Below are 14,330 nucleotides of genomic sequence, written 5' to 3' on the forward strand. Positions count from 1 at the left end.
GCTGCTGTTTTCCATGCTGTATTTATTGGTGGGCTGCTGTTTTCCATGCTGTATTTAATTGGTGGGCTGCTGTTTTCAATGCTGTATTTAATTGGTGGACTTCTGTTTTCCATGCTGTATTTCGTTGGTGGGCTGCTGTTTTCCATGCTGTATTTCATTGGTGGGCTGCTGTTTTCCATGCTGTATTTCATTGGTGGGTTGCTGTTTTCCATGCTGTATTTCATTGGTGGGCTGCTGTTTTCCATGCTGTATTTCATTGTTGGGCTGCTGTTTTCCATGCTGTATTTCATTGGTGGGCTGCTGTTTTCCATGCTGTATTTAATTGGTGTCCTGCTGTTTTCCATGCTGTATTTATTGGTGGGCTGCTGTTCGCCATGCTGTATTTAATTGGTGGGCTGCTGTTTTCAATGCTGTATTTAATTGGTGGACTGCTGTTTTCCATGCTGTATTTCGTTGGTGGACTGCTGTTTTCCATGCTGTATTTAATTGGTGGGCTGCTGTTTTCCATGCTGTATTTCGTTGGTGGGCTGCTGTTTTCCATGCTGTATTTATTGGTGGGCTGCTGTTTTCTATGCTGTATTTAATTGGTGGGCTGCTGTTTTCAATGCTGTATTTAATTGGTGGACTGCTGTTTTCCATGCTGTATTTCGTTGGTGGGCTGCTGTTTTCCATGCTGTATTTCATTGGTGGGCTGCTGTTTTCCATGCTGTATTTCATTGGTGGGTTGTTGTTTTCCATGCTGTATTTCATTGGTGGGCTGCTGTTTTCCATGCTGTATTTCATTGTTGGGCTGCTGTTTTCCATGCTGTATTTCATTGGTGGGCTGCTGTTTTCCATGCTGTATTTAATTGGTTGGCTGCTGTTTTCCATGCTGTATATAATTGGTGGGCTGCTGTTTTCCATGCTGTATTTAATTGGTGGGCTGTTGTTTTCCATGCTGTATTTCATTGGTGGGCTGCTGTTTTCCATGCTGTATTTATTTGGTGGGCTGCTGTTTTCCATGCTGTATTTAATTGGTGGGCTGCTGTTTTCCAGGCTGTATTTAATTGGTGGGCTGCTGTTTTCCTTGCTGTATTTAATTGGTGGGCTGCTGTTTTCCATGCTGTATTTAATTGGTGGGCTGCTGTTTTCCATGCTGTATTTATTGGTGGGCTGCTGTTCGCCATGCTGTATTTAATTGGTGGGCTGCTGTTTTCAATGCTGTATTTAATTGGTGGACTGCTGTTTTCCATGCTGTATTTCGTTGGTGGGCTGCTGTTTTCCATGCTGTATTTCATTGGTGGGCTGCTGTTTTCCATGCTGTATTTATTGGTGGGCTGCTGTTTTCCATGCTGTATTTAATTTGTGGGCTGCTGTTTTCAATGCTGTATTTAATTGGTGGACTGCTGTTTTCCATGCTGTATTTCATTGGTGGGCTGCTGTTTTCCATGCTGTATTTCATTGGTGGGCTGCTGTTTCCCATGCTGTATTTCATTGGTGGGTTGCTGTTTTCCATGCTGTATTTCATTGGTGGGCTGCTGTTTTCCATGCTGTATTTCATTGGTGGGCTGCTGTTTTCCATGCTGTATTTAATTGGTGTCCTGCTGTTTTCCATGCTGTATTTAATTGCACATGTTCTACCGTTTGGTTCCTCTAGCAGGCGTACTTTCTGTTGGCTTGTGGCATATTTACAGTGTATTTTTGGGGCATGATGTGTAAATTAAATTAATATCAATAGAGTGCATTATCAACAATAATATTTATTAGGAGTTGTGCTAATTTCGACCCGAAATGTACTCGCGTAAGACCGTGCATTTGTTGTGCCACGCACAATCTGTCATGCCTAAAGGTCATTTCGGATTTAGTCGGAACTCTCATCTCACGCATATATTTTTATTAATATATTTTCTGATATAGCCTACTGGGCATCATCGGTCACATAAATAATAATATTGTTGTGAGATTCCTTTGTTGTGTGATAGAAGCGGTAATTATCCGTCAGTTGGATGACCATGGACCCCTGTTCTGTCCTCACCTGGCGGCCTACAGCGAACAGACAGTTGGAGAGTGGCGCAAGTTCGGCGACCACTGGACCCACATCAAGGCGAAGCGCTGCAAGGATAAACACAGCTGGGTCGACCTAACGGAAGAGTCCTGGGTCTCAGTGTCCTCGCCTTCCTGATGGGCCACTTGTCATACGCCCAGCCGGGGTTCAGCTCACGCGAAGAGAGCCTCAATTCTCCTGACTGCTACTTCCTGTCCAGGTCACAGGAACGAACCAGGAATATGGGGATATAGGGAAATGTGTGATGATGTGTTTCTCAACAACAACAAAAAACTTTCATGTGTATAATAATTATAATTAGAATAATGTCATTATTGTTGTTATTATTGGTCAGATGTTATTATATTTGTGTCTATATCGAATCACTCCATAATGGTAGGCCTAGGCAAACTTTTCGTGACTTTCTTTGCTTCCAAATTTCCCCTATAATCGAACTTTTATCGTTGAGTTCATGTAGATCTTTCAATGTAAATGTTATAATTATTTATAGGCCTACTTTACATTATTTTAGTTATCGAATAATGTTTTCAAATTATATTATTTTGTAGAAATGTAGTGTTAGACATATAAACTTCGAATCTTAAGTAGCTTATTGTTTTTCCTATGCTCATTTGATAATCAGTTTATCCATGTATTGAAATGTAGGCTACATCTTAATTTTGTTCGAACATGATGGAAATATTTAGGCCTAGTTCTTCTAACCTATACGGTAAAATGATATAGTCAGTCTTTGGGAGAAAAAAAACTATTCGCCTCAAAGGAGAGCAATTTCTAGGAGAAACAAATATTCCATGTATTCCTGAATGCCATATATTAATGCCTCTGTTGTTTGTGTTAGTAGCCTACCCTAAACAGAAATTATACGATCAATTGGTCGCCGGTAAAATGAGTGGAAACATTATTTAACCTTTGATACCTTCACAAGTCATTACAGGCAGGGGTCAACCTCAACCTGCGCGCGGGCGTCCTTTTCCTCTACCTTGGGACCCTTTCGCAGCTGCATGCGTTTGAAGAGAAAAATACATAGGCCTAATTGAAATGAATCATGACGTTTCCTATTGTATCATGACAGTCCCGACTCCCAGATCCCCAAACAGCATGATGTTTTAGCAGGAATTATCCTTGACAACAAGGCATCCCTCATAGGACTTCAAATAGAGACAGCTCTGCACGGAATGAGAATTTCTGTTTTCAGATTTTGACACTTTTTAGCTAAAAATATCCCACGACTGTCCCAATTAATGTGAGGTGTTATATCCTTTGAGGGGAAATGTTTTTAGTGTTTTCTTCTTGTCTGTGTGGAAGAGATGAGGTGGGTATTTTTCTGTTAGGTCAAGTGGTTGGTTGTATGACTCTGGTCATTATAAAGCCGTTCCTGCTCTTGATATTGTAGATGATTGTAAGGTAATGTGTGCTTATATTTGTCCTATTGGCTATTTAACACGTGTATTAATATGCATGTGTGAATTGGAAATGTGTTTTTTTGCATAACCAATTATTTATTTATTTTACTTTTATTTAACTAGGCAAGTCAGTTAAGAACAAATTCTTATTTACAATGACGGCCTACACCGGCCAAACCCGGACGACGCTGTGCCAATTGTGCGCCGCCCTATGGGACTCCCAATCACGGCCGGTTGTGATACAGCCTGGAATCGAACCAGGGGGTCTGTAGTGACGCTTCGAGCACTGAGAAGCAGTGCCTTAGACCGCTGCGCCACTCGGGAGCCCCTACCTGAAACACCATCATAGAGTGGGGTCACAGCCAGGGTCTGCCATGATCAAAAGTGATTCTAGAGCAATTAGGGTTACTGGCCTCGCTCAAGGGCACATCGGCAGATTTTTCACCTTGTCGGCTTGGGATTCGAACTAGCGACCTTTCAGTTACTGGCCCAACACTCTTACCGCTAGGCTACCTGCCCTCTTAAAGGCAGGATGCCCTGCAATGGCCGGGAATTGAACCCTGGTCAATAATACGTTTGAATCCTTAGGGCAGTATTTTGTTTTCTCATAATTTCATGTAGCAATGGTAAAATTTGACTTATATCTTTGTCTGGACCAATTGACAAATCTGTCTGCAAAACTATTTTGTTTTATAGCCTAAACATTTTTTTAAATATTATTTTGATTTTAAAAAACATTAAATGTCAAAATACAGATAGGTTGCTGCAAAAAATGCCTAAAAACAGCATATACACAGTCTTTTTCAATTTAAATCGAAAATACTTTGATATAATAAATAATGTTTGATTTAATAGATTGGGTTGGATAGAATCTATTGATTATCAGATGTTGTTGCTTTTGGCAGATAGTTTGCTGAGTTGCTCAATAGGATGCCCAGTTGTTGGGGGCGGGGGGGGGGGGGTCTGTTCAGGTTCTTCAGTTATTTGCTTACACTCACACACACACACACACACACACAAGTGGAATTAATGGGCTTGGCCTTTCCAAGTGTGTGTTTACTTTTGAGAGTATGATCCTAGACATCTGCCAAATTACTCTGCAACTATGTGTGTGTTTAGCGTGATTCCTCTATGCAACACACCATTTAATAATTCTGTAGTCCCAGGTGTGGATGCTGACATTTGAACTGTAGCATATCAGTGTACAACCTAATGTTTACACAGGTTCCTAGTCCTCTTTCTCACATATACACTGACTCAACACTATCAACCAACTGGGTAAATCCGGATTGAGAAAACGAAACAATGCAATCAATGAGGCAAGGTCTTTCCTGGCCCTATGATAGCACACAGGGATTTGAATGGAGAACTGGGAGAAAGATGCTTTATGAATTAAAAGTAAAGAATGTAATGTTTATTTTACAGTTACAGAACAGTTCTGCTTCTTTATTTACTTAGAATTGCTGCAAGTCAGTGCCATGGTACAAGCTTCTCAGGGCTGCATCTCAAGATGGTTCAAAAATATTTTTTCTATCTTCTCAAAAACATTTAGGTGTTTCAACACCTATCCAATGAGCTCAACATGCAAATGTCTGGTCTATCTATGGAAGCTTGATTGACTAAATAACATATGGCTTTTCTGAAAGCAAAAAGAACAAAAAGTGCATCCAACACAAAAAAAAAATCAATTCTAGTCCGTGATAATGCGTCGTCCATGTTTTAAGAGAGGGCACTGGTAAACTGTTTCCTCTGTAAGCTGGCTCACTGTCTGCGCCGCTCTACCACGCAGGCAAAAAAGTGCCCTCATGTAGAGCTATTGCTGTCAAAGTTCAGAGGTCAAGACTGACCCCTGCTCGGTCTCAGAGGGCCAGTCTGTACATCCTGCCAAGATACGTTTCCCTTAAATAAATACAGCAGTTTTTGTCTCTCTGAGGGGATGAGGTATCCAGCAACGAGGGCGTGCCGCGCAACCTCCCAACCTCCTAACCTCCTGACGTTGCATCAGCCATGAAGACAGAGTTGTGTTGTTGTCCCTCCCCTCTTGCGTGTTTCCTTTTCCACAGCGCTAGCTAGCTAGTAGCCGAAGCCCAGGTGTGTGGGCCGTGGCTGCCAGCTACAGCTATACAGTCATTATCTGGGCCCGTAGTCATAGTTAGCGGGGGCGCTAGTGGTGGAGTACATGTTAGCTGTGGCTGGGTTCATGTGGTGGTGGTAAGTGTGTCCTCTGATGCCGGGTAAGGGGTAGGGCGACGGCCGGGTCTTAGCCCCCAGGTAGTGTTCGTAGGATGTGGGGTACTTGTAGGGGTGGTGGTGCAGGGTGTCTGGGGCCAGTGGGTGGCCGTCCGGGATCCGCAGGTCGTGGGGAGGGCTGGGCCGGCCACTGCTGAGGGGGATGGCGTGGAGTCCTCCTTGGACGGGGAGGGCAGGGCTAAGGACACGTGACATCAGCTGGTGGGCGGGGTCTGCATGTATCGGCGTGCCATTGGGGTCCCGGTCATAGTCCCGCCTACTGTCCTCTAAAGTCAACAACAAACAAAGCAGACAGTCAGAGATAGGCAGACCAGACAAACAGATAGCTGCAGACTGTAAAGTAGGCACATTAGCCAAGCCAAGCATTAGCATGACAAAGGCATTTTTATAATTGTACAATCTACATTGTGAAAGCTACATTTACTGTAGGTAATATCTGTTCAATATTTTACATGGATATTCACTTATGAAAGCAAACATTTACTCGTATTTCAGTTATAGCATTGCTAAACTGAGATTAAATGTGTACTTTGTTATAAAAGATAACAATTCCTGGATTCAATAGCACTCTCAGTGAAAGTAATGAACTATATTCCTCTTCTGAGACAAAGGGAGGGCTACAGACCTTTCTCTGAGCCGTTCTGAAGTGGGGGAGAAGACATTGGATTCCTTGTTCTGGCAAAGGCACTCATAATTGGCAGAGAGCCTGGCCTGTGATTCCTGGGCCTGGAGGAGAGAGAATGGATTTAGTTACACTGACTGTAATGTCTGTCAAAAACACCAATATCTTAATGACCTAATAAGGTAGAAGATAACAGAGCCACAAGACATACATAATTAAATGTGATTTACTCATGTTATGTGTCACATTTGCTGTAAATAGACTAGTACATATTTCATATTCACTGGTTCAGACAATTTGATGCACTTTTGTAAAAATGTATCCAGTTTATTGTCATTGATGAATGGAGTAAATTGAGTTTAAAAGTGTGTGTTCTCTCACCAGTCCTCCGGATCACAGTCCCTGAAGCCCTTTGCGAAAGGATTACTGGCGATTTTCAGCTGCGTGATCTACAACGAAAAGTACAAAGTGAAGTAAACCTTCATGTCAAAGTGGAAAGTCCAACCCAGAACAACACATCATTACGTGACATATACACGCTTGTTCCAGGCTTTTTGATTTAGGCTATGATTAAACATGCGAACGTGTAATATTCATGAAAAACATAGTAGCCTAGGCCTCCTATACTCGACACGAAAAAATAGAGCGGAACGTGTTTCTGATTATGGCTTGATAGATCTGCTAACTAGTGAGGGTCAAAGCATTTACCGTTACGTTGACTTAAAGAACGACGCTATAGCGACCCCCTCCCCTTTTCCCTTTTATCGAAACGTAGCATATGCCTATATATTATAACCAACATAAAGGTAGGCATTTATCAACATACAAATAGAAAACGTATTTTTCTATAATAATTGCCTACAGTTTAACAAGTGATTTATTGTGGTCCTGACACTGAATTAAAGTGTTAACTGAACATGTCATTTTTTATAATTGATGAGACCAATAGTTTTGCACATCCGTGAATGTAGTTATGTGGTCATGAATTTCCGGAATGAGTTGAACAACAAACTTAAAGCCCCTCGGTGCGCGTTGGAGACCGGTTAGAGACCGAGGGTCAAACAGATAACACAGAGCAGGAAAGACAGAGGAAAAAAGAGAGAAACTGGACAGCTGTGCAGGGGCATCAGTGCATACAGACAACTTTCAGTCGCAAAAATCTCACGTAAAGGAATTATGTTCAGCTATTTGATACAAGCAAATATTAAAAAGTAAACGGGGATCAAGGCAAGAATCAGTTGCTCCATAAAATGAACAATGCAACGTCAAATAGCCCTTTTTACATTTCTTAAATTTGGTTTATCCTTAATGTGTAATTTTGTTATAGTGCATTATAGTGGGTTTACTAGCAGTAGGCCTACATGGTGTTAATTTGAGCCCTGTTGGAATTATGTAATGGTCAAATCATGCACACATGAATAAACAAATCTAGGATTCGTTTGTCAATGGAATTATTTTTCATGCAAATTATTAGGCTATTACATACAGGCTATTACTAATAGTTTTACATCATTATTATAAATAGAGGCAAACAGGCTGGATCCACGTTCATCATGTTGTTTTAGGCCTGCTGTTTTATATTTTGCCTTATTCAGTTATACTTTTTAAATAGTCCCATGGTGCAAACACACTGCCTAGAGTTCGTGAGTTTGTGAAAAAACAAATACACACTACAACAGACATCTATTATCATGTTGTGATGTTATCATATAGGCCTAATGTGTGTTTATTATATCTGCATAGCATATAGAGAGAGAGATCCTTACCCTGTGGTTCTGGTATGCTGTGACCGCCGTGAACCGTGTTTCCTCAAAAACAAAGGTCTTATAATTCTCCTCGGCATACTTCTCACTGTCTTTGCGTGGGTCCACGTAGACGACGTGGAACCTCGGCTGGTATCTGTGCATGGAGTTTAGAATTATCTGTAGCGGGAGAGAGGCAGAGGTTAGGCCTATTGGGACAAAACTGAGTTATAAAATGAAAACTCAAAAATCTCAATGGACATTTTTTTATTGTGATGTCTCTAAAAAAAATGGTGTTTTCATAATCCCCTGATGGCTAATCAACGCAGGGGTTAGTTAATAAGCACAATCATATTGAAAGTCAACACATTTTACGCACTAACCATTTTACGCACGATTAAATTGATCAAATTATGCATGGATAAAAATGATGTAAAATCAATCAAAAATAATTATACATAATTTCCCAGATCTATTCAACACGAATGAGTAACCTGGAAAAAGTATAGGTGTAGTTAACGAAATGGGAAAAAAGTAACTCTGCCTGTGGAAACATTTTGGCACACAAGACAAACGAATGTGCAGGTGCTTTAAAAATATTAATATTTTACTCTATTTCAAATCATTTGAAAGCAGATGCAAGCAGTTCAAATAAACCCTTTTTTTTGTAAACTAAGGTCTTCGTTACAATACTTACATGTCCATTGTCATCCAGTAAATTGTTAGTGAGTTTTAGTTTATCGAATGAGACTATCTGCTTCATCCACTGTGCGCCTTTGGCGGGAGAGTCGGGGTGGTAGTGAACTCTCCCGGGAGTAGCAGGGTCAGCTTTACCCGCCACCAGCCACGAGGAGCTGTGAAAAGCATACCTACGAAAGGAAGAAAAAAACAAGAGCAACATTTTCATTGAGGTTTCATAGGCCTACATTCTGTTTTTCAATTCAATTCCTTGTTTCGGGCCTATACTTTTAGTTGGATGCACGTTCATTGGAACATATGCCATAGCCTATACACTCACTGCAGCGAAAGTAGACTGGCACAAAATATTTCCCAAGAAAGGTATAGATTTGTATCTAGTTCATTTGGTAAATAAAACGTACCTGTATCGTTTATCGTCGACTGGTAGGAAATCCATTAGCAGCATGTAGTCTGCCATAGGATCCATTCCAAATATTTTCACTTGAAATGTTGGAAACATTCGCCTGACAGAAGAAAACACATGATACATTAAAATCGGTTGCCTTTGACTTGGCTCTATCATTGTCTATGGGTTCATCTGCAAGTGTTTGTCACTGGGGTTTACTTGCGTGGGATTTGGGAGATTTTGGCAAATTCCCATCAGGAAATAAGTCATATGTTGTGATATACTTCGTGATATTCTTTTAGAATACAACATTTTGCCTTTTTTCAACAGTCGATAACATTATCTCACCCACAGCCACAACAATAGTATTGTTATAGGGTATGCATTTTGCATTAGGCCTATATTTTGTTGTTATAGGCCTATGATGTTATGACGCCTTCCAAGGAAGGAGGCCCAGGGTTGTAGTTTTTGTGTATGACGTCATTCAGTATGGTTAGAGTATGGTTACATTTTTGGTTAACGCAAATTACGCTTAGCTTTATTTAACACTGTACATTCACTTGCATTTCTCTTCTGCCCTTTGATGGATTCTAGTCACACACACTCGTTGCATCGAGGGACTGTTCTTTTTCTTTACCCGTATCTTTCATAAATATGCTCTCTTTCTCTCTCCCCTCATGCACACGCTCGCAGACGGGGTGAGGAGTCTCATATACCGTAAAACGTTTTATTGTATGTGAAGTAATCCGCCAAACCAGTGAAAGTGATCCTAAAATCCCTGCTCAATTAACGTCAGTGTCTATTCAAGGCTGCAGTTGTGGATAGGTGAGGCTAAAGTAGTTTTTAAAGTGCCCTCCCTCAGATCCTGTGTTGCTCAGTGTCTCTGGAATGACAGATGTTGTTCTGCTGTCACCCTATAACACAGAGCAGGTCAACTGAGCCTTCGGAAATGCCATCTCTTATGGAGCTCAAATCCTAAAATAAATCTTTAAATATTGAATAAAAAAATAACGCAGTTATTCATAGTAATCTGATAGATATGGCAAGTGGGCCTACATTGTCCTGCAACAAATGCCAACGACATTGCATAAATAATGCCTATAGTCATATAGCGAAATTCATCAATATGCTTTTTGACTGCTATTACATCAAATATTGTTTTATTGCTCTGTTGCCTACGAGACAGCATGTAAATATCAAGGTCATATTATGCAGAGAAAGAAATAGGCCTAGGCCTGTAATTTTACTAATACGTGGAATGTTTACAGTAGAAATGTATTTGAATGCAAAACTTGTTGCAAAACTTGCTAGCTTTTGAAAAGCGCAAAATTGTGCATTTTGAGAGGGTATCACAAGGAAAAGGGTGCATAACCGTAACAGTAGAATAAATAGTTATAGCTCAAAAGGAACTGCATAGATGCGGTAAAGATACGGTAACGAGGTCAATGACGCAGACCGTGGGGGATAGAAGAAGTGGCAGGTAGCTTAGTGGTTAAGAGCGTTGTGCCAGTAACCGAAAGGTCGCTGGTTCTAATCCCCGAGCCGACTAGGTGAAAAATCGGTCGATGTGCCCTTGAGCAAGGCACTTAACCCTAATTGCTCCTGTAAGTCGCTCTGGATAAGAGCGTCTGCTAAATGACTAAAATGTAAAATGTAAGAAGGACGCCGGATTGGCGCACATTCAACAAATATGATCGAACAAAGTGGATATTCGTCAACTCCTTCATGATTGATGTATTGTAACAGGCTCACAGTGTAATTACTAAAGTCCGGTTTGGCTGTTTTCGCTGCATAACATTTAGAAGTTGTCCCTTTTCAGGTTTAGAAGAAGTGACTGCTAAATGCTAACTTTTGTTCGTATAAGCTGGTAGCATAGCTAGCATACAGAAATCGGTGGTGGTAGTCAGTTGTTTTAACTGTAATACAGTTGATTGGTGACGATGACATAAGCATGTATCGGGGTTGGCATCATACAAGCATTACTACCTCAACATAGTGTGAAATACACATATAAACAATAGCCCAAATTTAGGCACATTTTTCTGGGGGGCAATGAGGAGATTCAGAACCTTTTCCCCAAGCATTTCCATGGCATTTCCATTGTTTTGGTCGAGTTCCATTGACCTCTTTACCGCATCTATGCCATTGCCCGAAAAAGGCGAATTCTGGAACGTTCTCTATAGTTCTCTATCTGTTTGAACAATCTCATGTAGCATCCCCTAAATGCCTTAGATATGGTGTTATTACTCTGTATAAGATAGGAAAGCACAAGTTTAATCTATGTGAAGTGGGCCTATATGTCAGGGAAAACACGACTCACACAGGGGAAAACAGAAGGGCCTTTACGCGTACAATTATCCCCTAAAAACCCATGCGTAAAATGTTGAATGAATATCAACGCCCTTTCGAATATCGTACTTTTAATTTGGTCAGAAATAATGAGCTTTCTCTGCCCACACTTGTAGGCCGTTTTAAATATGTTTTCGGGGATATAGCCTACTCTTAACTGTATCCACTACTCCAAATTAAATCAAAATGCTTAATTTCTGAGAATATTTAACATAAAAACTGCAGGCCAATATTTGATTCCGTTCCAGTCTGACTATAAATGATATTTAACACTACAGAATAGTCATTGAATAGGCCTAGTTTATTAGTGAATAGTTTATTTATCTAAATATAATGAGCTAAGAGATGTTTTCAATAGATATTGCTGCGTAATTTCCATTGCAGCATCACACCAACATCAATTTGTTGACTAAATACACACCAACTTTAAACATTTTCTCCCAATATATCTCATGATTTAGGCCTACTTTGTGTGTGTAAGCTCTCATGGGATACATTTGAAATAGGCAACTAAATATTTGTTCATAACATGAATCTGGAAGCCCAACCCAGTGAAGCCTGCATGTATCATGGTGTAAATTCCACTCACCTTCCAGCCTTGGTAACGATCATCTCCGTTCCCAGATGATTAAATTCATCCCATAAAGCTTTCATCTCCAACTGAACGTTAATGTTGGCCACCTTAGGGTTCTTTTTCACCAGAGACTTGCTGTTCGGTGTGGAACTGGGGGACGACGAGGAACAGTTGGATGTCCCGGTGTCGCTCTGCTGGGTCTGTGTGGGGTTCGACCCCGAGTAGTTGTAGCTGTGTTGAGCGGCTGGGCATGGCTCAAAGTGGGTTTCATGTTGGCTGTACGGGTCCCCGGGGGACGGAGAGAGATGGTAACTCCCCGGTGCGTTGAGGCTGCTTAGGCTGCTGGTCGTGAAGGCTGCAACATCGCAAAAATGGGACAGCTGCGTCAGCCACGGACTGGATATTGCTGAAATCATTCCAAAAGCTGTATTTTACTATATGCGTTGCACACTGAAAGCAGTTGTAGTCTTGAGTTATTTTTTTCAAAGTCAAACAGCCTTTATAGATTTTCGAATAGTTTTAAAATAGTTTCCGTTTCGTGCGTCTATTAGTGTTTTCTGCGTCCATTAATCCTCGGTGTTGCATCCAATGCTGTAATAAACTACAGCCTAAATCCTAAAATGCCTGTTGCCTTTAGTGAATTCGCTCGCAACGTTTCTCGCAAAACGTCAAATAGTCGAAGAAAAATCATTCAGAATTTTGTTTTTTCTGCGTCCCTAATTATAATTCCCAATCCTGACCAAAAATGGTTTTGTAGAACTATAACCCACACACAAGTTGTTTTTTTCGAGGGATTGTGTTCAAAAGTATTCCAGGCGGCCTCGGCTCTGCTGTGTTACTGCGGTATGCTACACTGCAATCCAGACGTCTCTCTTATCTCTCTATAGGGCCTCCCCTTCACGATAAAACCGGTTCTTATTTCTATTTAGATAAGGAACTGCAGGTAATGTGTCTTTCCTCGCCTTGGGACGAGACTGATTGACAGTGAAGTGCGCCCCTTTTAATGGGCTTTCCGGCACCCATTTACTTTTGGATAAGGGTATCGCCCACATCGTCCTCCTGTAACAATAGACGGGCTAGCTGGCACAGTGAAGGGTAAACTGTTTTACCAGGTAAACAAACACGTATATGCATGAACAAACAAACGCAACATTATTTTGGGGTTAATGTATCTTGAATTATTATTATATGCCAAATGGAACTGGGATAAGGGACCCAATTCCACTGTGTTGGATATAGGCCTATTTTCAACTATTTTTTTTACCATTAATACGCACGGGTGCCCCATGTACCCCCGCCCCTAACTTCTCATTCCATATTTTCAAAATGTGTTCTCGTTCTCTTCTCTGATGGTAGTAGCTTATGTAAGAACTCACTTTGATTTGAAATGCAACTGAAACCACTATTTTGACAAGCTTCTGCAGTTCTATAAAGATATAATTCGCCTATGAACACTGAGTGTTTTAGAAGTTATGATTAGTTGAAGTTATGAATAACTTCCTATTGTCATATGCATCATATTTTCCCCGGAACTTTCCTATGGCCTATACTGGATGTGACTTTTCGGGAATATTTTCATATGAACTTACTTTTACACTATAGCCTGCTCTAGCATCAACATTGCTTTATTTATGCATTTACACTAACTCAAACATCTGGATGCTCAATTTTAGTATATTGCAGGAACAAGATCACATCTGTATGCAACAACAACAACAACAACAACAACAACAAAAACAACAACCTGAGATGAGCAACAAACAAACTTGACGCAAGCAAATATTTACAAGGTTATTGTCAAGACCGCGCTCGTACCTTCCATTTCTCTGGTGACAGTGCTGTAGTGCATTTTAAACGAACTGTAACAGTTGTGCTGGTTTTGCTTGTCCAGGCCAGTGCCGTGTTTGTCAAATGTTGCGTTTCCTGCTTGCTCCGCAGCTGAAATCAGAGAGGCTATACTGAAAGCATTTGCTTTTGGAGAGAGGGGACCGCTGTCGTCCATAGGCGAGGAATCAGGTCGAGAAATCCGTCTCTCCTCTGCTTCCTTTACGCCCTATTCCAGAAAGCAGATGGCTAGACACAATGCGCAGGAACATATGCTGCAATAGCTTTACATTTATCCTCTAACGTTCGTTGTTATTCAGTGACCTTTTGGCGAAGTAGGTTAGGTAACTCCGCTGTTTTTAAAGCAAAGTATTCCCACTGAATCTTTTTGACGATATGGTCAACATTTTAAACTTTTCCCTTGCACTAATTCAATTG

At 40.9% G+C, this 14,330-nt stretch overlaps 1 protein-coding gene across 2 annotated transcripts; it reads right to left on the reverse strand.

The window, feature by feature from the left end:
* Positions 1–4,818: 4,818 nt before the first annotated feature.
* On the reverse strand, positions 4,819–13,932 carry LOC311144266 (T-box transcription factor TBX1). 2 transcript variants are annotated; one of them, XM_084180277.1, is made up of 8 exons: positions 13,884–13,932; positions 12,084–12,474; positions 9,162–9,263; positions 8,759–8,930; positions 8,086–8,241; positions 6,701–6,768; positions 6,323–6,423; positions 4,819–5,963 (listed from the first exon to the last, which is right to left on the reverse strand). In XM_084180277.1, exons 1-8 carry the CDS (start codon positions 13,915–13,917, stop codon positions 5,578–5,580), a joined length of 1,410 nt encoding a protein of 469 aa, XP_084036403.1. In that variant the 5' UTR covers positions 13,918–13,932; the 3' UTR covers positions 4,819–5,577. The 2 variants fall into 2 exon arrangements, with proteins under 2 accessions (XP_084036403.1, XP_084036404.1); XM_084180278.1 differs by having other exon boundaries at positions 4,837–5,963; positions 12,084–12,423.
* Positions 13,933–14,330: the final 398 nt, after the last annotated feature.

This window comes from Coregonus lavaretus (genome assembly GCF_964263955.1).
Source record: "Coregonus lavaretus genome assembly, chromosome: 17".
NCBI lineage: Eukaryota > Metazoa > Chordata > Actinopteri > Salmoniformes > Salmonidae > Coregonus > Coregonus lavaretus.

Coding starts and splice junctions, on each gene's coding strand:
- LOC311144266 (XM_084180277.1), bottom strand. CDS start 13,917: ATGCACTACAGCACTGTCACCAGAGAAATGGAAG. Junction 8,242..8,758: donor TACTGGATGACAATGGACAT/GTAAGTATTGTA, acceptor CTCCCGCTACAG/ATAATTCTAAACTCCATGCA. Junction 5,964..6,322: donor TCAGAACGGCTCAGAGAAAG/GTCTGTAGCCCT, acceptor TGTTGACTTTAG/AGGACAGTAGGCGGGACTAT.